At 38.2% G+C, this 24,393-nt stretch overlaps 1 protein-coding gene across 4 annotated transcripts; it reads right to left on the bottom strand.

The window, feature by feature from the left end:
- Window positions 1–5,878: 5,878 nt before the first annotated feature.
- Window positions 5,879–23,928, bottom strand: LOC311086972 (oxysterol-binding protein-related protein 1). 4 transcript variants are annotated; one of them, XM_084120218.1, is made up of 13 exons: window positions 23,790–23,928; window positions 22,426–22,515; window positions 19,873–19,948; window positions 19,542–19,676; window positions 16,894–16,991; window positions 16,640–16,822; window positions 16,386–16,493; window positions 16,160–16,249; window positions 13,035–13,158; window positions 12,764–12,883; window positions 10,220–10,343; window positions 9,268–9,367; window positions 5,879–6,569 (listed from the first exon to the last, which is right to left on the bottom strand). In XM_084120218.1, the coding sequence occupies exons 2-13, from the start codon at window positions 22,482–22,484 to the stop codon at window positions 6,467–6,469; spliced, it is 1,320 nt and encodes a 439-aa protein (XP_083976344.1). In that variant the 5' UTR covers window positions 22,485–22,515; window positions 23,790–23,928; the 3' UTR covers window positions 5,879–6,466. The 4 variants fall into 4 exon arrangements, with proteins under 4 accessions (XP_083976344.1, XP_083976346.1, XP_083976347.1 ...); XM_084120220.1 differs by having other exon boundaries at window positions 9,277–9,367; window positions 23,790–23,921; XM_084120221.1 differs by having other exon boundaries at window positions 9,277–9,367; window positions 23,794–23,872.
- Between the last annotated feature and the right edge of the window lie 465 nt (window positions 23,929–24,393).

Consider the following 24,393-nt stretch of genomic DNA (forward strand, 5'->3'; position numbering starts at 1 on the left):
TAATTAATATTGAATAATAAGGTTTTATATTCTTAAAAATAGCACCAAAAGAAGGCAACACATGAAGTTTTTCATGTCAATTTAGACTAAAACCCGCTCTCGAACAGCGTGTACGAGTAGAGTGACCGATTTAGTCTCCGAGACCTCAAAGCGTTCTGTAATCACTCCAGCAATCATGGAGGGAAAGAAAGCGCAGACAATCTGGCTTTCCAAAAAGAAAAAAGCCAGATTGTCTGCTTCTACTATGTTCCTTTTTTTGGGATTGCCAATCAGGATTTAGACCGTATCTTAGTAGAAGACTGCTCTCATCAGAATTACAAATGGCTTCCTCTTATCATCCAATCGTGGTTGTATCTCTCTATTAGTGTTACTTGACCTTAGTTTTGCATTTGATTCTGTCAACCACACATTCTTTTGAATAGACTCAAAAATTATGTTGGCATTAGTGGAATTGCATTAGCATGGTTCAAATCGTACCTATCAATTATTGTACCATTATTAATTTGTAGCAGTAAATCAAGAGAATGGAGTACCTCAAGGCTCAGTACTAGGACCGTTGCTTTTCACCCTGTATATGCTACCCTTGGGAGATATCATTAGGAATCATAGTGTTAAATTTCACTGTTACACAGATGATACTCAGCTCTAATTCTTCACAGCCTGACGAAACATACCAATTCACATAACAATCAGAATGCATAGTTGATATATAAGAAAAATATGACTAGTAATTTCCTGCTACAAAATTCTGAAAAAAAATAAAATAATAATTATATATATATATATATATATATATATATATATATATATATATATATATATATATATATATATATATATATATATATATATATATTACATGGCTTGGTTGAATTCCAATGTAGAATGTGGTCTGTTATTTCTTGATAACAGACCGCTGTGAAGTATAACACACCGTTGCCATGAAAAACATAGCGTTGCTATGGACGCAACCGTAGAGACGGAACGGACTATTTTCTTTAGCGGAAGCAATACAATCGTTTTTAATCAATAAACTCCTTTTTAAATCAATATTTTGTGTCAAATTATTGATTTATTTGGTGGGTAGCCATGTAATAAGCGGGATAATGTAGAGTGAGGCGGTTGTTATAGCGAATACAACCCCGGCAGGCTGATTCGCGACCGCGCCTCGCTCTACATTATCCCTTACATATATGTGTGCCTTATGTATCTGGGATTTGTCTGAGATTTTTGTTATGGTGGATAGGGACAATGATCTGTTCCTCACACAAAGCAATTTGTTTGGCTTTGGAAGGCTTGGAATTTTTGTTAATTTCTTGAACAAAATGTGATACTTTTGTCTGCATGTTACATGCTTTATATTGTTGAGAAGTGGTTATATATCGTCACAGTTGAGTAGTTGAGCAGAGCAGCAGGGTGAACATCAAACCACACCAAAATGTAAACAACAGGTGCGTAGATTAAACCCAGATGCAATGAAAGGAAAAAAAGAGGATATTCACACCAAAATGTAGGCAAAAGCTCTCATCAGTTTTATTCCATCAAGACCACCAAAAAGTAAAAGAGTGTCAAGTGTAAAACTTTTCGAGCTCAACCCTTTGCCAGTGCCATTCAATTCCAAGCATACGCTTATGTAACCGAATGAATAGGACGAGTGGTGGTGATTGACGGTTGTGAGGACCAATTAGCAGGGAGGATCCACTATTTAAGAGCTGGTTGGTCATGGCCTGGGAGGCGTCACGTCCGGCTCCTCCTCTCTTTCCGTTGTTGACAGTGAACACAGCCTGTCTTTTCTCCTCCCTGGTTCCCTCGGCTTGTGTTAAGTGGATGCTAAGACTACTAACCTTTCAGTGTTCCCTGTATCTCAGCTGAACGGCAGTTATATGAATATCGTATATCTGTGCCTGTAAAGGGATAATAGAGCTTATCTCCACTTTTTCGGATTCTCTCTCCCGCTCGTGAGCGATTTGTTTCTGCTATAGTTGCCGTCTCGGTTGCTTCTCCGTTGCCATACTGCGAGAGCGCCGCATCGTCCAATTAATCAGGAGGATTGTCGCTGTCTGGTTTCTTTAAATATTAGTGTATTGTATTTTGGAGTCGATGTTCACTACTTTGTGAAATAAGGAGAAAGTAACCTCGCGGTTGCTCCTTTTAAGCTGGTCTGAATTAAGTTAACTTGTTTTGTTTTTTTGTTTTCTTTCTTTTTCTATTTGTACCAACATCTATATTGTTTGTGACTTGATATGACTTTATTTTCGTCTTGTTTTTGTGATCAGTGATATAATCAATTTGTGATTTATTGTAACTGTTCTGAAGTGTTTTGTTTTTCTTTCTTTCAGTCGCCGGGTTCCCACGGGTGACGGGTCTCTTGTGGTGGTGGTGGTGGTGCTCCTCCTACGGGCGGTGCCACACTTTTGAAGTGTTGTGGTTGCGTAAGCTGCGTGCACGGTGGTGTGTGTGTGCAAGTGTGCTTTTGATTTACTAGCTTTGTGACCCCTTCTCCATGTGGTGAACCCTGGCCCTGTAAGGTTGTATTTCTTTTCTTTTCAGTTGTGTAATTAATAGTGATGTGAGTTGTATGTCATTTGTTGTTTTTGTTTGTCTTGAAGTCGATGTCAGCCATGCACTAACAAGTCATCAGACACATCCTGGTGCAATGGAGATTATTTTAATGTGAATCTCACACTCTTTTTTAAATAGTATTTTGTATTAATAAAGTTTTGTATTTCTTCATGATACCCACGTTTCCGCCCACTTCCTTACGAGAGTCGAACCTGTGTGACCTAAATTTTTAGGTATCATTCATATTTCCCGGGGTGAAATTCCCATGGGTGGCGTAGTCGAAACTCCTTGTGTCTGAAACCTGGTATTGCTCTGTCACACTTACATTCATTTAAATTCTAGGACATTATCGCAATCCTACTCATATAAACATACAGATATACAACAAATGTTTTATTAATACAAAGGACATACAGTAAAACCAAAAATTATTCAGACACCATATATAATTTTTATATATTTTTTACTAGTGGTACATAGGACACTAGTTAATTTATGTAAGTTAGGATAGCAAGGTGTCTGAATAAATTTTGGATTGACTGTAGTTTATATATTTGTTATATGTTCAAGTGCATTTTTACAATTAATTTCCTTACATTTTATCATTAATAAAAGTATCTTATATAACCTTTTAAAATAATTAACAAGAACTTTGGCAATATCATTGTTGTTTGTAATTTTCATGAATAATTTTATGTATTGTAGGGGTTCTCACAAATACCACCAAAATGGCCTGGTTTCACAGACAGGGCTTAGATTAAGCCAGGATTAGGCCTTAGTTCAGTTAGGAAATTTAAGCAGCTTTTATAAACATGTCTTTGAAAAAATCATTACTGGTGTGCATCTTGAGACAAAACAATGGCACTGACATATAAGATATGCTTTCAGTTAAAACAGCTGATACATGCATTTTAGTCTGGGACTAGGCTTAAACCTTGTCTGTGAAACCGGGGATAATGTTTTAAGGTGACTGCGAGAGTGTCAGATGACTCCTTCCTTCTTTAATTGTGGGGCACCAGCAACGAATTCCACCCTTCCAGTGAAGAGCAAAGATTGTTGAACAAATAAAGATTATGTAAATTGAAAGAAGTTTGTCATCTGATCAATCTGTTGGATTTGTGAGATATCAGACAACTTCTAACTTGCCTCTTACTGTATTATCAACACAAAAAGGAAGACAAGTGTAATAAAATAAATTGTATTAACAAAAAGATAAAAAAGAGTAAATAAAGTAAATAAACACAAATAGTAAATGAATACCATAAATTATAAAGGAATAAAATGCATATTATGCTTAAAATACAAGTGGTTTAAGATGTGTGTGGCTATGGCAGTTACATTATCTTAGTGAAAGATAAACTGTTGTTTCTCTGAAACTAATATGGTGATGAAGAACCGTATGCATAAAAACGCATATGAAATTATTTGTTTTTAACTGGCATCAGCTATATAATCTCTAATGTAAATTAGAAAATCATATACTATAATATATTATACAACAATGCCATGGTCTCTGGAAAGAGGTTTGCATTGCACGTCTTCCACTGGTTGTGCTGGGTGACAATGCATGGGATGCTGATCTCCTGGAGCACTACAAGGGTCCTAAAATCTGGAACACACAGAGGTGGGTACCTTGAAGTAAAAGTTTGTTCTCTGGAGCTTAAGCTTTTTGCAAATTTGCTTCTCTGAGCCAGAGACTCAGAACTTGGTCAATCCGCTTTTGTCTCTTTGGCATGGAGACTCGGGATATGCTGTATCTGTTACCGTCCCGCTGGATGAAGACACTGAACATAGTATGTCTGTTAATGTCTCTTTCCTCAGACTGGAGACTCAGAATGTGGTTGTATCTGTTGCTGCCTCAAAAGCTGCAGACTCAGATCATGGAATCTTTTCTTTCACAGGTCAGAGACTCAGAACGGTGTATGTGTTAATTCCCTTAAGAGACTCACAATGGTACAGTGTATCTGTAAATGGACGGACCGGTGACTCAGAACTTGGTCATATATGTTGTTGTTTCACTGGATGGGAGACTCAGAACAAGGAGTGTCTGTTGACCCTTCTTTTCCCCTGTGGAACTCATTTACTCACAGTTAGAACAGTGTCTTTAAAGGCCGGGACACACCAAGATTTTTGAGTGTCAGTCGGCTTAGGTTTCTCAGTGTGTTCCGCACTGTTGGCTCTAGTTGGACGCTTTCAGTTTTTTTTTTTGGCCGATTCAGCATGCTGAATGTGCGTCGGGCCCTCAGTGAGAGAGAGAACTCTGATTGGCTGTTCAGCTTAGCGAACGAGTCAGTGCACAAGAATTAAAAGCAAAAGTGAGCAAGTCAAGACGGCACAGAGAGATGGCTGTTATAATTTTACGTCATCTTAGCTGAACATTTGAATGATTGAATATTTCCATAATAACATGAGATTGATACTCATAATGGTAAGCAAGCGCTGCTTTGTTGACGGTTTGTATATCTGCAGTCCTAGTTTCGGTTTCCCTTTTTGAATGACGAAAATAGACTAATATTGATACCTGCTGGTATAGACAGATATTTCCTTTCATGCAGGCTCAGAACATGCTTTTTGACAGTCGCCTTTAGACATTTTTGTGTGTTCAAGCGCAGTTTTTTGGCCGGGATGCAGCCGGCGAGAGGTGACAACACAGTCAGCTTTCGCCGTCGCTAGTTCTTTGATGTCGGCTTTGTGTGTCCCGGGCTTAAAGTTTTAACAGTTCATTACTCACTTCCCAAACCGCCACCAGAAAACCTTTGGCAATGTTCTAAGCATATATGGTCCAAACATGATGGAAAAAGACTGAATTGTCATGCATGCATTCATTTGTACGTTGTACCTTAATTTGCACTACAAATAGAATACTCATCGAGAATACTTATTTCTCTGAGTGTGAAATGAATGTTGTATGTTACATCAATTTTAAGGTTTCAAACAGTTATGAATGGATTTGGATGGATTATTGTGGCCTCTCTTTGCTTCAGCCAGCCACTGCTACTGCATCCAAATGGCCCTAAAGACTTTTTATGGTGGTCTGGACCTAAACCTTAGGATTTAGTCTCAAGAGGTTTAAGGGCAGAAACTGAATGTGGACCAATGAGAAGCCGGACGGTCGGAAGTCATAGGCTTAGGCCGTCACTCCAAAGACCAGGATGGATCTGGCGGGCCTGTAGACCGAGGTCGAGTTGGTGAAGACAGAAGAATGGGTAGATTCGGTGGAATTTACATTACACATTTTATTTTATTCTCCTCCAAACCAATAGATGGCACAGAAGCTCATGGTATCACTATATAATTTACATTTTGTCACAATAAAGAAGTTTCAGAAAGCCTTTATTTAGCAACAGTAAAAAGTGTTACATGGAATGAATAAACATTGTGTTTACATGATGAAGTTTTTGCACTTTTCAGGGTGCAACGTTTTATGGACATATAACATGAATATACAGAAAAAAATGTGCCATTTCTTTTAAGAATTTTATAACTTGCTTTAAAATGACACAAATTATTGTAAATGCAGAGTGCCATCATTGTCAAACACAAGCAGATTTTAGGTCCTTCCAAAACACTCTTCAGCAAAACTTTTCAATATTCACATTAAATCGATTTAAATCTAAGTTGACTAGAGTATTTTCACATCATATATCTTCAGAATATTTATGTCTCACCCTGGAACATTTGAAATGGATGTGAATCATTTGCTCTTTTAATGAGATCCTAATCTATTTAAAGGAGTTGTACAAGAAACACTATTATATTTTACATCATGATGCCCTTTATCATCTTTGTCAGTTTATCACCATATCAGTGATGCATTTATATAAACTCAATGCATTTCCTCAACAGTAGGATGTTTGTACTGTACATGTACTCCATTCCCCCAGATGTCTGCAGTAGTTTGAGGTCAGTATATGTCAGGCAGTTGTGAGTAGTTCCTGTTCCAGTAGCTGCCGTTGTAGAGCCAATCTGGAGCTTTGGTGTGAGGGCTCGACCCCTGATGAAACCACCTGTGTGTAAACATGAGTTTGATGTTAAGGTGTAGATCAATGCTATCATTCTCTCTGTAACACACAGACTCATGCAGATCGCAATCACTGCTGATGTCTGTAAACACACAGACCCTTTAGGACCATGACACACCAAGACGACTGTTGGGCGTTGGGCCGTCTGTGAGCGTCTGTCAGGGTAGTTTTTGAGGTATGTTCCACTTGTCAGCTCTAGCGAGTCAGTGTATAAGAATAAAACTGATGAAAGCTAGCAAAGAAGTCAAGAAGGCACTGACTAGTCGGGCTTATGTCTGTGGCAGTTCACCCGATTCAGCATGTTGAATGGCCGTCTGTGAGAGAGAGAACTCTGATTGGCTGCTCAGTTTAGCGAATGAGTCAGTGTATGAGAATAAAAGCAAAAGTGATGAAAGCGAGCAGAGAAGTCAAGACAGTACAGACTTAGAAGGCTGTTATAATTTTGAGCTTTCCAATACGCAAATATTTTCATAACGAGCCGCCAGGAATGAAGAAAGTGGTCAACGTGATTGATATTCAAAATGGTAAGCAAGCATTGCTTTGTTCACGGTTTGTGTCCTAGTCCTAGTTTTTTTAATGGCGAATATAGACTACTGATACCTGCTGATTTAGACGGTTATTTCCTTACACGCAGGCACAGAACGCACATGCTAATTGACAGTCAGCTGTAGTTTTTGCGGTGTGTTCAAGCACAGCTTTTTGTCCCAGATGCAGTCGCCGCTAGTTCTTTGACGTCGGCTTGGTGTGTGAGGTCTGGAAAATGAGTCAGCTTCTCTAGGTAAACACTGGAATTATACTGCTTAATTAGTTTATCATTATGATAAATGATGATAAAGACAATAATCATTGTTTTGTTCTTAAATTTTACACAGGCATTATGTTTTGGTATGTAATTGGTCATTCCTAGGATATCTAAGTCCACTAAAGGAGGGAGGGCATTTTCATATTTAGCTCCTAAACTGTGGAATGGCCTTCCTGATATTGTTCGAGGCTCAGACTCGCTGTCCCAGTTTAAAACTAGATTAAAGACGCATCTCTTTAGCCAAGCGTTCGCATAATACTACCTTTTATACTACAGTTGAATCATATCGAATGCATTAATATTATGAACAGCAGCTATGCTAATTATTTCCCATCTGCTTTTCTGTTGTTATCTCAGGACGCTAGTTCGACTAGAGTTCGTCAGTTCCAGTTTGTATCCAGCCTCTCATGGAACCTTCAGATGCCCCAACACTCGTGAAGAGACGACTCGACGCCTGTGAAGAGACAACTCAACGCTGGCGATATATTATGCCCTAAATTAATACATGATTAACTAACTGTATTTTTCTATGTACATTTCTGAAATGCACTTTCTGTAAAGCTGCTTTGAGACAATATGTATTGTGAAAAGCGCTATACAAATAAATTTGAATTGAATTGAATTGAATGTATCAAAATGTTGGCTACACCCACAACAACTGGCTCTATGCATGATCGCTTCCGTGTTTTGTCTCAGCCCGCCCAGTTACATCCGATGCTGCGTCGGAAGCCGTTTTTGCATTCGGTGGAGATAATGGTAAATTACACTCGCTGTTTACAAGAAGTTCCAGCGGTTAACGTGAATGATGTTAACAATATTGTGAGGCAGTTAGCTGTCACACCTAAGAGTAAGAAAGAGAAGGGCTTTAAATGATATATTTCGAGCTACATCGACAACATTGAGGGTGAGTATTCTCTCATATCATGCGAAATCCGACTAGCAAATCGGTTTAAAAAATCGTTGTCTCCGTTTCGGAGAAAATGAATTTTAAGAAAGTTTTGGCGCTAGTACACGCGCTATAGAACGCGCTATGCGGAAGTAAAGAAGCTGGCTGAGATTCTACCGGAAATATGTCAGCAGCGTTCGTGTATAGAGCGTATTTACATTCATTGTTACATGTGTGATGAAGTTCAAATCTGTGGAATCTCCTCCTGTCTAGAACTAATGAATATTCATTGCTTTACCTGTATAACTGGATCTTAAACTAATGGATCAGGATAAATTCAGTAACAGTTCATTTCTGATTGTTGTGCAGATCAACCTCACTTAGTGGTAAGTAGTCGTTTTAGCACAAAGAAGACTCTGTTACGTACTCTGATGTGTATTTATTAAAGAGGACCTATTGTGCCCTTTTACTAACTCTTGATGTTGTTTTTAGGCTCTACAAGGACAGGTTTTCATACTTTAATGTTCATAAAACACCTTATTTTTCCAATATTCTCCATTGTTGCAGCTCCTCTCTTCCCAGTCTGTCAGTAACACTCTGTTTAGTTCCTGTCTCTATGAAGCCCCTCCTTCTGAAAAGCACACTGTGCTCTGATTGGTCGGCTGGAGCAGTGTGTTGTGATTGGTAAAGCACTTTGTGTTTGGGAATGTCCCGCCCCTTACCATAACCGCCAGTTTCAACACACTACTAACTAACTCAACCAGGCCCCGCCCCTTTATTCTGCATATGAATTATTTAAATGAGGAATATTGTGACGTGTTCGTTCCCGGAAGAATCTCAAGACTACAATGGAGGCGCTTCAGGGAGTTCAGAAACACTGACACTGATATAGAGAATAACTGTGTTCTTTGCAGACCTTTTTCATGCTGAAACAGCAACAAAATTACACACTAAAGAAAGATGAACATGGAAAAATGCAGAAAAACTCCTCTAACATTTCAAACCTTATTTTCCATTCTTCATTTGTTTGGGAGCGATTTTTCCGAGCCATGCGTTGTTTTTCCTCCAGTCTGTTCTTCTCTGCGCTGGCTACATCTGGGGAAACAGCAGCAATGCAATATATAATTAAGTCGTTTTATATTATGTCATTATATATAAAGTTGAACAATAACTGGTGATGGATGGATCAAGGACTGATGATCTGTCGTCCATCATTGAGGGCAGGATGTTGATATACGTTTAATATTAAAGATATTTATTACATGGCTTGGTTGAATTCTAATGTAGAATGCGGTCTGTTATTTCTTGATAACCGACCGCTGCTAAGTATAACACACCGTTGCCATGAAAAACAGAGCGTTGCTATGGACGCAGGATTCTAACTGTAGAGACGGAACGGACTATTTTCTTTAGCGGAAGCAATGCAATCGTTTTTAAATCAATAAACTCCTTTTTAAATCAATATTTTGTGTCAAATTATTGATTTGTTTGGTAGGTAGCCATGTAATAAGCGGGATAATGTAGAGCGAGGCGGTTGTTATAGCGAATACAACCCCGACAGGCCGATTGGGACCCCGACACAAAGCTCTACATTCGCTCTACATTATCCCTTACATAATATTTAACGAGCACTGCAACAGCATTCCAATGTTCCAGCGTTATTTCATTTTAATTTTAGTTGAACTTTTAGTGCTTTTGTTGATGTGCTTTTGTCATTTTCATTAGTTTTATTTGCATTATGCAAATGTACAAAACAAAGGAGTGTGGTGTTTATGATATAAGCACCACCTTAATGGTCAGTAAAACAGGAGGCTTGACTGCAGGCTCAACATGGGCTTTAGGTATAAGGACAAAACAGGTATCAGCCTAAACTCAACCATCCTGCATTTCAGAAATTGGTTGGATGTTGTTTTATGGGTGAATGAATACAATAAGAGGTTAATGTACCTATGTGTCCGCTCTCCAGTGCTCTGATATCAGGTCTCAGACGACAGTCTGTTTGTGGAAGAACTCGCTCCATCTCTGCATCCAACTCATTCAACTGCAGAGCGAATGATGTAAAGGCATAGTACTGACAGAAAGAGAAAGAAGACAAAGAGTTTGTCACAAAACAGGAATGTTAATCTGTATGTATTAACAGGGGTTGGTAAAATGCATATAAGAAAATCATTTTCTTGGTACAAACATGTTTGTTTGTTGTCTTCTTGCATATTCAACATTGTTGAATGCTTGATCATGTCTGCCTGACAGTCATTCTTAGGTGATGATTTTTTATTTTTTTTAAATAACTGTACACTTGTACAGTGTCTTGATGACATTAGTTCTACATCACTTCACCAAAGGTTTTTCCAGACACCTACAGACTTTGCTGGAGGGACGGTATCATCAGGTGTCTGCACTCGGGGGATCGTCTACCCCCGATCCCAGCCAAGCCCAAAGCCCAGCCCGTCATCCCTGTGATTTACAGCACCTGAGCCCCGAGAAGACTGGAAGCTTCCACCCACCATGACGAGTAAGCTTGTGCCCGAGGAAGGGAAGACAGAGCACACCATCACCCTGGTTTTCCCAGCAGGGATTTCCCCTTGGCTCCTTCATCCACTCCGCCTTGGACTATCATCCTGAGTGTTACCTGGCTCCTCCCTTCATCGCAACCTTGGTTTCTCCATCTGTCTTCACCAACTTGGTTTCATCTGCCTTCTTCTCCAACCCTCGACTATCCCTTTCACCATCCCGACGCCATCACCGCGTCCCCCTCCCAAACCTCCACCCTTCTCTCAAGAACCTCTGCGCTTCATTCATGGTGCGAGGTCGTGCCTACCGGGTGGGGGCGTTATGTTACACTCCGTCTGTGTCATCTTAGTTTCACTTTCACAGACTTTTAGTTAGTATTCATTGGTTCCTGTTTTCCTTTGTTCTGTTCCCGCCACTCGTTTGTCACCTAATATGACTTGTGTGATGACCTGGTGAAGTCCGACCGTTAAATGCTACAATTCAAGCTATTCAAGAGTACCCTGCGCCTACTACCAAAAAAGAGCTTATGCGTTTTTGGGGTTTAGTAGGTTACTACCGTTTCTTTTGTCGCAACTTTTCAGCAGTTGTCGTACCACTTACCGATCTTTTGAAAGCCAAGGCAAAGTTCATACGGTCTTCAAATTGTGTGCTAGCTTTTGAAAATATTAAGTCTCTATTGTGTTCATCTGCTGTCCTTACTGCTCCTTGCTTTGAAAGATCATTCTCTTCGCAGGTTGATGCGAGTCAGGTTTGAGCTGGAGCTGTCCTCCAACAGGCTGATGAGCAGGGGGTGGTCCGGCCTGTCAGTTTCTTTTCAAGTTTAATTCTTACCAACTGAATTATTCTGTGGTGGAAAAAGAGGCTTTGGCTTTGATTTGGGCGTTGCAGAATTTTGACATCTATGTTTGCTCAAGTCAACCAGTTGTCATTTATACCGACCAAAACCCACTGACGTTTTTGAATTCTCTTCACTGCTCGAACCAAAGGCTGATACGTTGGTCCTTGTTTCTGCAGGCCTATTGCCTTGGCATTCGGCACATCAGAGGGTCTGAAAATGTCACGTGCCCCTATGAATGATGCGTAATGTGTATTTTAACTTTATTTACTTTTTTTCCTTCTTGCCCAGGCTGCTGTCCTTGGCTCTTAACTTCTTGGGAGTCATGGGGCTTACATTTTTGGCTCAATTGTCTTGTTTGGTCATTTGCAGGGATTCTTGACTGACCCGTTTTAAGGGGAGGAGTGTGCCGACCTGTGTCTTTAATGGGGTTTTCCCCAGCGTTGGACGGATTACTCCACCCTCCCACATGATTACATCAGTGACACGCGGCCTATTTGATTTGATTGCTTTTGAAATTTGCTTGGTTATGTTTCTTTTTTGCATGCACCATGACGCCACAGCACATTACATTCCCATGCATTCATCTAGCATGACACTACTGACGCCTGACTACTACATTACACAGTTTTTGTATGGTTTTCCTTTTGTTAATAAATACCTTGCTATAAAAGTTTGGCTTTCTCAGGTGTCCAAATTTTGTTGCGTCCCTTTTGAGCCACGGGGCGTAACACTTGTCATTCGGTTCAGCTGTGTTCACCTTATCATCGTCAGTGTATAAGTTCCTGTGTTTTCAGTGTTCTTTGTCTGGTCTCGTTTATGCTATGTTGATGTTTGCCTGCCTACCCATCGTTGGAAATGCCTGTGGATGTAATTAAAGTACTATTTGAACCTGATTCTTCTTCTTCGTGCTTCTTCTCACAACATACCGTGACAGTTACAGGGTTGTACAGGTGGCCCATCGACAATGAAACAAATGTTAATTTACACATAAATATTGCTGTGCCCCATAGGGTCACATCTCATATGATCATGACCGATCATGGCAGTCACGTCCAAGTACTTGTGCTCATCTCAAGCCTAAATTAAAGCCACATCATAATGACAAGGGCATATAATGACAAATAGTGAAATATTCTGCATACTTTTCCCGAGTTGTCTGGTCGCGGTGATATCCTCCAGATGAGCTCACTTCCTGGAATCACCTGCACAGTCTCTGTCTCTGGAGGAGGCATTTCATCCGGCTCCTCGTCCGCATTATTACTCTGCAACATTTGTAAAACACATTACATTAGACATTAGTAGTCTATAGTCAATTTCTGCTCTGACGGTTTAAAATGCATATTTATGTTCAACAACATATTACATAAAAATGTAAAACGAATCAACATTCGTGATCATGATCTCGACAGTCACCTGTGTACTTCCCTTCCTGTCAGAACGCTTTACGTCAGATTTTCTGTGAGCGTCAAACGTCGCTGGATCCACAGAATACAAACACTCCGTCCACTTGCCATAGAGAGCACACACCTTTTTTTTACTGGACAGACATAAAGAAAACGATCGTATTACAGACAGCTTACTGTGTGTGGCTCTTCATTAATGTACACACTTTTGTTTGTTAAAGATTTTCCTTTTGACCAATTGTTAGTTAGATGTAGCTAATTTTTTTTCAAGAACAAATTTCATATATAAGTTCAATCCAATATCAGTCCAAGTCATAGCAAATGTAATGTAAATGCATCACTTGCAGTCATGCTATTGTACTGAATATCAGTATGACTGTCACATACAGTATAACATCTTCTGTACCAGGGCCGTAACCACCAGGGGTCTGTCTCAGGCGTCTACCAGCGCTCGTCAATGTCAAAACGACTCAAATGGCCAATCAAACCAAGAAGGCGAGCCTTACTGTTCACAGAATCTGAGCGCAAATTTCAGCACAACATTTGATTTTAACAATCAAAGAGTGCGAAGTAAGATCAATATTCGCTCAATTTCTTTTTCTTGCTGAGCGAATTGGGCGGACATTCTTCGCCACCTGAGCAAAAACATTCTTTATACCAGACCTGTACAGCGTATGTACTGTACACACACACAAAAAGTGGTTTCATCATGCAGTTGTAACTATGTAACTATGTTATTTGACCCTTGATGTAACTTAGTGGTATTAAATCATATTTTTGAAAACAAGCAGTTAATTAAGAAGTCACTAAATTACAGTGGCGGAGCCAGAGGGGGGTCCGGGGTGGCACTGGACACCCCTGACAGGCGATTGGCCACCCCGGGTGCCACCCCAAAATTTTATTTGCTACTGGCAGTTGCTGATTTAAAAAAAAAATTACGTTCGCCGGCAGCGCGGCGCGCGCGCAGTTTTCAAACGGACGAGCAGAGGACGAGAGATGATTGCAAGATACCGAACTTCACCGAATAAGAAAACATCATATCTGAAGTAAGTTTTTAAGGTTTAGCATCAGGGTGGTTTGCTCCGAATAGCCTACATTAGGCCTAATACACGCATATGCAGTACCTTGCCGTGTGTACGTTACAGTATACAAATGTTCTAGCTAATGTGAGGATAGGAGATCAAAACGCAGGCAAAGAAGAGCAGAAACAAGTGATATCATAATGCGATCATAGGACTATGAAGCTTTATGGGTGTAGGGTGTTGATGGACTCGATCTACTGTGTTTTGATCATCATTCTGAATCTGATCTAGATGTAGTCTTTGATAAAAATGCGATTTTCTCAGCTTTTTGCTCATGTTGCTTCTTATGAAACTTGCCAACATTCAAGTGTTGATAAAAAAAGACGCACAAAGCTAGAATAAAACAATTTTTTGTCTGTTCATTCTTTTGGTATGTTCAGATATTCATACAACAAAATATTCTGGGGTGCCATGAAATTGTGAAAATTACCAAAAACACCATTTTTTTTTTTTTTAATAGATAAAAATGTTGGTAATTGGATGATGATTAGAATATAAATATGAATGGAATCATATTTTAAATTTGTCATATTTTTGAACAGGGTCAATTAAACATGAAAAGAAAGGGAGAGATATCAGAGTACTTTTTAAATAAGCACAAACATAGTCCAGTCATTTTATGAAAAAAGGTTAAACAAATTGCAACAGAAGCAAACTCAAATAATTTTGTATCCTCAATATGTCCTGAGTAAGGAAAAAAAGTCCAGAAGAATCCCATTAGGGGAAAGTTTCGAAAACTGTTTCTGGGGATTCACTTTTTATTTTACCTTTTGTCCTTTGCATTCTCCTTACCATTGTCTCCTGTTCTTCCCTCAGACTCGTCCCCCAGAAACAGTCCCACAGACCCAGTCCCAAACCCAATCTCTTGCTTCTGTTGAGTTTGCTTCTGTTGCAATTTGTTCAAGGTTGACCCCCATTTTGGCTTAAAATGACTAACAGGCAGATCAGGTGCAAACAGACCCCAGCCCTTGCATCACCACTGGCTAGTCAGAGTCAGTGTGGTCGGACTTCAGGACCAGCAACAGGTCAGAGCATCTACCAGACACAGGCAGTCAATCACATACCCAATTCAGGAATTTAAGTTGAGATGATTTTGCCAGATTAAAAGGATAGTTCACCCAAAAATGAACACAAAAAAATAATTATAATTAGAAAGAATAATTATAAATTATTATAAAGAAAGAATTATGTTGTATTAAATCTTCCTAGGATAAGATTTTATATTGATGGGCAATACAATTGTTTACATTTTTCAAGTACAATTAAAAAAACAGTTTTTTTTTTGTAAATGTGAGCTTTTTTGTAAATAAACGCAGCAGTACATAACAGACACATGCTACGGTATCTTATCTCCTTGGTGCTTAAGCTTTGTTTTCTGCAAATATTTTGGATGTTCAACACTTATAGACACAAACAGAGTGACCCAATTCCTTCCATAAGCTTTTCCACTGTGTGTGTGTGTGTGTACTGTGTACCCCCGAAAGTAGCAGTGGCCACCCCCTGGCCACCCCATGTATAAAACTCTAGTTCCGCCACTGCTAAATTACCTGAGAATTTTGTACCAGATTCGAGTACCAGTCTTTACCAAGAAATTCTATTAAAAAAATAATTTACAAAATCTCCTGCAGGACAGTTCAATTCTTTACAGTAATATAATATAGTATGAAAAAAATTAAGCAGTGACACTGACATGGTTTGAGACAAAAACGTGTTTTTGTACAGTCAATTATAGGCTACTTGCAGCATTAAGCCATCAAAATTAAATTAATGTTTATTGCTTATGAATTTCCAATATTTTCTTTATCAGGGTTTTTTTTTACCCAAAATGGCCTATTTTGTGAATATAAAGTGATACTAAAAGTGAAATGCTCCAGTGCTGTTATATGAAATATCAACCCTCTTGGAACACCTCATATCCAATGAAATTAGTGGATCAGAGCTGTTTTAAGTTGTATTTACCACACTACAGTCATGTAAAACTGAATAAGCCTATTTAGAGGCTCTGGGACAAAAATATCATCAGATATTTGTCATTTAAGTAGTGTTTACATACCTTTTATCAAGTATGTATCCTTCCACTTTATGCAACTCTTTTCCAAACATGCCACATGACTTGAAAGTCAAACAACATCTTTCCCCAGTTCTGTAAAAAACACACAGTGAAATCATTTGTGTGTTTGTCTTCTGCAGTAGTTAGACTCTTTGTTCCTCTCAAACCTTAATAAAGCAACAATTATCTAATTTACACCTAATGATACTTTCATGATATTTGCTCTTACTTATGATTAATAATTTCAACATTTCCATATTGCTCAATCCACAGTTGTCCCATGATAATGTTATGAACACAGCAGATAGGGTTGGTCCATGTGTAGGCTTCATTGTGACTGCGGAACAACAAATTAGAAATAAATATGTCAGTGATAAAGCTGTTTAATAAATGTTTATGTCTGTGAGAACATGACATGCTCTTGAATACACACATGCTCCTTATGTTTACTGGAGCACACATGTAAGGCTGGAAACCACTCACTTGGGAAGCTCTAGGGTGATGATTCCACGAGGTTCGGCCTCCACACTCTTTCCCCAGAATTTGAGTTTGGGATAAATGGAGCCATGAAACATGAAGTCGTTCTTTATGCCCTCGGCATGGAAGGCACTGACCGGCGGGTGATGACTGACCTGCTCAGAGATCCATCTGAACCCCAGATCCTCTCTGATGACAGAAGAAACACTGACGTGATCAGCTCATTGGAAACATTGACATGTACATGAGCAGACACTGACCTGAGCAGCTCATAGGTTTCTCCCAGCAGAGGGTTGAAGGGTTTGCCGGTCCTCTCCCACTGCGAGGCCACAGCTGACACCGCAAACGCTGCCACACTCTCAAAAATCAAAGAAACCTAACATTACTGACATGTTAAGAGTTTGTTTCAGTTGATGGTCTCAGAGCCATCACATATACATTTCAGGTTTATAGTGTATGATTGTTATATCTCAGATCTTTTGCCTGTAGTCATAATTAATTTTATGCATAAAACCTAAAATTCCATCAATGTAATAGCTATTCGCTGCTAATAAAACGCAGTGTACTGTATTTACATAAGATTACATAAAATCTAGATAATGGATTCTGTATGCTGAATAATTAAATGCAAAGCATATAGTATAATTCAGGTCAAAGTTCTGCCAATTATTGTTTGACCTCAAAGAAAGTTTTGTGGAAGCATTTTAATCAGTAATTATGTCCCCAATTAAATAAAGCCTTACCAATCTGATACGATCTGGTCCAGTCGCGCTGGCAAAGTTGATCGATCAGCTTGGTCATCTGCATTTTCCGGATCAGATTCGGGCTTGAATTGATAAGGTAATGCCGACATTATCACCTGTCATTATTGCTTTGGGAGCTGATGTTCCAAATATGGTAACGGGTGGGACATTTCCATCACACGCTTAAGGTTTTTGGGCCAATCACAATGCACTGGATCGCTGGCCAATCAGAGCACACCACGCTTTTCAGAACGAGCTTTGTAAAAATCGACGCATTACAATAATGTACAGTATGTGTAAAATAATGACTTTTTTTAACCTAAAACCGCGTAAACACATTGCATTAAACCATATACACAAACATTTTTTTTTTTAGAACCATCATATGACCCCTTTAAGGAGTTTGGAAGTCGTCAATTGATTGGTTGAATTCTACAGGATTTCCGTGTGTGTCGTGTTCTTTAACGGTCCACCTGGAAACAAAGCCGTTGTGATGTCAAACCCCCTCACGGAAGAATAAAGCCATCATGTTTACAACTGTGACAATACTGAGTGCTTATCAAGATCAATTAAACGCTGGATTTTTAAAAGTATGTGAAGTTTGTGGCACCATTGTTGTAAGTAAACTTGCAAAACATTCATGAATGAATAATTTATTAGATGCAGGCCAGTCTGTGAAGAGACATCAACTTTACGTTTTCATACCCCTTAAAGGCCCACTGAAGTGCCTTGGAACGCGCAGCTTTGTATGATACATTGATGTAATTTCCACTGAAACAGAAAGCTAAGGCAGGACATATTAAATGGCTCCTCCCCCTTTTCAAATAGCCAATAGCGTTTAGTTTACCTTACAGACTGCAAGTCGTACTTGACGGCACCAGCGGTGCGGCTGCGTTGTTAATTAGAAAAAATTACGGAAAAAGGCTTCCTGCTGACGAAAACCCTCTCAGTCGGTGGCAAAGATTGGTTGACCAAAACTTGACCATTCCTGGCACATCGGTCAGAGATGAGCGTGTGTTTTCATCAGCTGAAAACATTGTCAACAAAAAGCGCACAGCACTCGCTGCAGATCAAGTTGAGCGTCTGGTGTTTATGACAAACAATATGTGGATGTGTAGTGAGTAGAAGTGGATTGTTTCTGAATGGCAGTTTGCTATTTTGTGTTTATGTAGTACTGTCTGTTGAAGTGTGTTTTCTCAGGTATAACACAGTTTTATGCACTATTGTAACCTAATTTTCCTTGCATTCACATTAAGGAAATTATATTTTATTTAAGAACAGTTGTTTCAAAAGTTAATGCACTTTAAAAAGTGAATGTCATTTCATTTCAATAAAATATGCGATGCTTGATTAGGTTTATATTTGCTAATTTCACTTGCTTGCGCCCTCTTGTGGGCATAGGAGACAATACAGTACTTTTTTACTGTAACATTAAGTATTGCCTTTAGAATTCGAATAATTCGAATTGTGCTAATATTTAAGAAAGAAATTTGAATTTAGCTTTTCAGCCATTTTGACAGCCCTAATCTCCAACCCATATTTATTTATTTATTTATTTATACAGGTAAGTTGACTGAGAACGAGTTCTCATTTACAGCAACGACCTGTGTAGGTCAACACAGAAAAAAAGAGATATTGCTCGTGTCAACGTGTCAACAGTCGCTTTGGCCAGGTGGTATTTATAGCATAGGGGTCGGGACGCTTAACATTCTAGAGAGCATTTGATTGGACAGAAGATGTGATGAGAGGCTGAAGTCCGCGGTGATGTCATAAAAATCTGTGATTGATTTTAGCGGAAGTGAGAGACTGTAAGTTTCTCCTAAAACGAATTTTGTCATTGTTTTGGAACACACCAGCTTATTCATAACCTTAAGGCTAACATATTCATTCTAAAAGCTAAAAAACGTAAATTTTGATTTCAGGGGGCTTTTAACATGACGCGGAGCAAAACGAAATGTGATTGGTTTCTTTACATGTCAGTTAGACGGCCCTATGAAAAGCCAATGAAAGTCCAGACCTTCTGTCGTCAGTCTCAAGGTCTGGCTACGCGAGACTAATATACGCCAGGCTTAAAATGCAAAGCTCTGTTTTACTCAATAGGTACCTGCCCTATTTTTCTCTTCACCAAGGGGTATTTGGCCTAAAAAATTATAATATATAGTTACCTTCATTCTGTGGATGGAGTCTTGTGAAGCGTTGGCCTTCTGGATGAGGTATGTGTGTTCCATGTATTCAGTCAATCTCTGAAGAAAACTCAAAGGCTCATTAAAAATCACTGGCATTGTGATTTTCGACAGTTCCTGTGAAGATTTAAAGATGAGAATAACTGATTAACAGGCTGAATTATAATTAATCTGGCAAAAAACATAATGCAAACCTTACAATACAAACATTAAAAAATTATTTCAGATTACAATCAAATTTTTGGAGCATAAAGTGCCTGAAGTTGAAGAAACACTAGTACAGTAGGCTATGTGTAAAATTAATTTGACTTACCATCCCGATGCATTTTTTGAGAACGCTCCACATACTGGCATTGTGTCGAGAGAACATAGCAGCGGGAAGAGCCGACCTATTGCAAAACGGATAATGAAACAAATTGCAGAATTTGGGGGGACACAAAATGCAATTTATTTAAGCACTTTACATGAGCAATTTACATGAGCAAAAGTGCTGTTGTTCCAAATATTAGCATGGCTGTAGCCTTGTGATACTGCTTATACACAACAGTTCTACAGAAGTTCTTCAACGAAAATAGACCAAAGCAGAATCAACCATTGCAATGTCTCAAAGCAACACACAGTAGTGTTGCTGTGATGACATCAGGTATAAACCCGGCTTAACCCCGTAACTTTTACATGAGGTTGTTCGCACAAGAAGTGAGCAGATAGTCTACCAGCATTGTCTTGAATCACCACACAAACGTCTGTATTTCTGGTTTGTCTGCAAGCATTCACAAAGTCTTACAATGACGACTAGCCAGAAAAAAATCTAAACATGTCGTATGTCTTTACCTAACAACACACCTCTGTTACAGTAATGTACTAGCAATGACTGAACTTTACTCCCACTGAACTCTGAACATTCCTTTAAGTTAACTTCAGGCAGATGAAAGATTATGTCCAATGCATTTATTAGATTGTATTGTAATATTAAAATATTAAATTACATTGTGATGCAAACAGCACCATCTGACCAAATGACGGACACAACAAGTACAAAAGGACAGTTACGAAGAGACGGTTTGACATTTGGTTTGAAGGAGAACCATTTGCTGGTATCTGTAAGTATTGCATTTATTTTTGTGGCACATTTGCTCTCGCGAATAAATCATATTATCATATTATCATATCATATTGACAGGTGATTGTCATATTCAAATTTTATATACACTTATATTATATATATACAATTTTACTGAAATTGTTGTAATAATCCAATCATTTAAACTGTATATACAATTATTTATTTATATTTATTACACATGTATATACACACAATTTTATTTAAATTAAAAATGCAATCATTGGAACTTTATATAAAATTAATTACAATTTCACTTAAATTATTGTAAAAACTAATTAATGTTGATGTCAATAGTTTAAATTATGACTAATAAATTGTTTAAATGTATTTCAAAGTCAAAGTATTTATTTTTTATTCTTATGGAGCCTGATTGATTTAGTTTATCCCTAAATGTTAATTAATGCATTAACTATCAAACATGTACTAACAAGTTTAAGGCTGCTGTTATTCAAGCATGAATCATTATGACTCCTGTTGTAGTTGAGGATCACTCTTCATTGGTTCATGATTAGTTCATATCTTCACTAATCATAAGTTCATGTTGAAGTAACTATTAATTCAGGTATTAATACATTAACATTCATGCCCTGTTATTGTAAATTGTTACATAGCCTTATATTAGATATGGGCAGCCAATGAAGTGAGACCGAAAGAGGAACATTTCTAGTTTAGGTTCCACTTTACATTAAGTGTCTTTAACTACTGTATAATTAATGTATTTAAATTAATCGTTTGATACAATGCACTTTTTGTGTACATGCATGTTTTTACATTGTACTTATTTTCTTTTTTTAAAAAAACTTGCATTTATAATTAAAGCTGTAATTAATTTAAATTAAATTAAATTAAATTAATTTAAAGTAAATTAACATCTATAATTACACTGTTGTAAACCGTATCCCTTAACCCACCCTCATACCTGTCCTTAACCTAACCTGTATCCACCTTAATAGCAGCACAAGTGTTTTGCAATACAACAAAATAAGTACATTGTACCTAAAAATTATTATGTAAATTCATAATAGTTAAAGACACCTATAAAGTGTGACCCAATATTCATACAATCAACTGTCATTAATTAATGCATTAACTATCAAACATGTACTAACATGTTTAAGAGCGATCCTTAACTACAACAGGAGTCGTTATGATTCATGCATGAATAGCAGCATGAATAATAACAGCATGAATAATAACAGCTGCTGTTATTCATGCATGAATCATTATGAGTCCTGTTGTAGTAACCTGAACCTGATAAAGGCTGAAGACCCCTGATCTAGATACTAGAAAACCAATTGTGCAACCAAGGATTTAGGTCAAATGGATCATGACATTCCCTTAAACTGGCTGGAGAAATGTTTGCAGGTGCTTAGATACTTCCTATCTTTTGTGTTACAATCACTTTGTTTGTGTAAATCAGATATTGTCAAACCTAACACAAGCGTAAGATTACGGAGTGCCACAAGGCTCTGTATTAGGTCTTCTATTGTTATAACTGACTCATAATGTGACCATAATTATAGGCCATATTCTTTATGTAGCTAGTCAATGGCGTATTGTTTCACTCAGCTAAACACATAAAATGGACTTCACTTGATTACATGAGGTTTTAACTGCATGGACAGCAGCAACAACAATAATACTAATATACAAAAAAAAAATTCGTTTTTTAACAAAAATAAACAAGATGAACTTTTTAAAAATGAAATAGGAAAACCTAATCCCATGATAGAAAAGGTGTACCTGTGATTTTTGACTCCATTGCTCTGGGTCGTGTCTCCCTGGCTACCGTCCCCTGACATGATGTCTCAGTCTCTGGGGTCACAGATGAAGCTGTGTCAAAAAAACACCAAACTGTTTACTGATCTGGCTCTAGAAATGCATAAAAGTATAGTAAAAACGTGGTCCTTCAAGGGAAAATTAAGAATAGTTCATTATTTTATAAAGATAATGAAATGGACAGACTGTCAAGACCAGAGCTATTTTATCCAAAAGCATTGTAAGTAGATGTAGAGAACATTGGTGCCTGTGGTTTCTATGATCTGTGCAGGCTTATGATGCTTTCGGGAAACACAGCCTAGAACTGTTTGAGTGATTAAGAGTTGACAGCACTCCTGTTAAGAGAATGTGGACAATTAACATCAACACATGGATTTCTATTGGATAAATTCTTTGGATTGCTTTTTTATGTATATGAAACATAAGTTTACGCAAATCATTCACACATTTCTATCACTGGAAAGCATGTAGGATTATGAGATTATAACAGTATTAGATTCAGCAATATGATGACATCTGTCGACGGCAGATGAGCACATGCCCCTTCACCTTAATCAGTTTTGTTTTTCTTTTCAATTTAACGTGCAATTCCACTTTATAAATCTCACAGCTCATCCTGAGATGATTCATGGGTTTTTCTGGCTTCAGCACGCACTGCTATTTTAAGTGTGTTCATTCATACTGCACTGAACTGCTGAATCTGTCAACTAACAGAGCTCTAAAAATACCAGAGCTCAGCTAACTTTAACCTCGCCTATAATGACAACCAAACATATATCCACAATTTAACAAGCATCATGTACTACTGACATCTATCAATACATGTATTTTATTAGTGCTTTAAAAGCTGGATGGATAATATGACATAAATAGATGGACTGCATTAAATTAAATAATATAGTTATGTTTATTCATGTGTTGTTATTGGTGACAGAACTAAGTTGTATCTAATTAGATTAGACTCTGCTCCCAAGCCTGTCCTACAGCGTGTGTCTGTGATGATGTCACACCTGCAAACACACCGATAACAGGACATAAAACTGACCCTTGATGTAAAAAAGATAAAATATAGCAATTATTATTTGCTACATATAATATTTGACATGATACATTCAGTGTAAATGTGCAGGTTCTGATCAGGATTAAGGTTACTGTACCTTCAGTGTGACATCATGACAAATGCTACTGTACCGGTCTCATTTACAGTCACTTGACCTGTCTTGACACATACTCTGGGCATACCTCTGACTAAATCTACTGCCCAAATCTTCATTTGACAGTGAAATAAGTGAAAATGTGAGCAGAGAAAAGCAGAAATGTGAATGTACCTGCCTGAATGGCTGCTGAAGGTGTCACCTTGTTTTGCGTCCTCTCTGCTGTTCCTGTGTGTGAGACTGTAGGTGCGTGAACTGGAGCACAGGAGAGACGGGAGGAGTGTGTGTGTGTGTGTGTGTGTGTGTGTGTGTGTGTGTGTGTGTGTGTGTGTGTGTTTGCAGAGCTCAGCATAAAGAGGATCGGAGAGCAGCTGATCACACTACACCTGGGCTATGATGAACACACACACTGAGACAACATACACATATACAGCTATAGTACGTACTTCAACTATTAATAAATCAGTAATGTTTTCATAATTATCAGTGTTTCTGTAATAAATGTGATTATCTCAATGGCTGTATTTTCACTGCATACTGATGTCATCGGATTCACACCCCAAAACACACATTACAGAGTAAAGATGGTGTGTCTACAGCCCTTGTCGAGAAATGAATAAATAAATATACATTATGATAATTGAATGTGATTAACATGATTATATGACAGGTTTATAGATAGATAGATAGATAGATAGATAGATAGATAGATAGATAGATAGATAGATAGATAGACAGATAGATAGATAGATGTGTGTGTTCATTCCAAGTGTGTGTC

This window comes from Abramis brama (assembly GCF_963993115.1).
Source record: "Abramis brama genome assembly, chromosome: 7".
In the NCBI taxonomy this organism is placed as follows: Eukaryota; Metazoa; Chordata; class Actinopteri; order Cypriniformes; family Leuciscidae; genus Abramis; species Abramis brama.

What these genes read in the sequence shown, in the direction of transcription:
- LOC311086972 (XM_084120218.1), bottom strand. Translation starts at nt 22,484, where the DNA reads ATGTCAGGGGACGGTAGCCAGGGAGACACGACCCAGAGCAATGGAGTC. An exon ending in GTTGAAATTATTAATCATAA is followed by an intron (nt 16,250 to 16,385) that starts GTAAGAGCAAAT and finishes TGTTTTTTACAG; the next exon opens with AACTGGGGAAAGATGTTGTT. An exon ending in ACTGGAGAGCGGACACATAG is followed by an intron (nt 9,368 to 10,219) that starts GTACATTAACCT and finishes CTGTTTCCCCAG; the next exon opens with ATGTAGCCAGCGCAGAGAAG.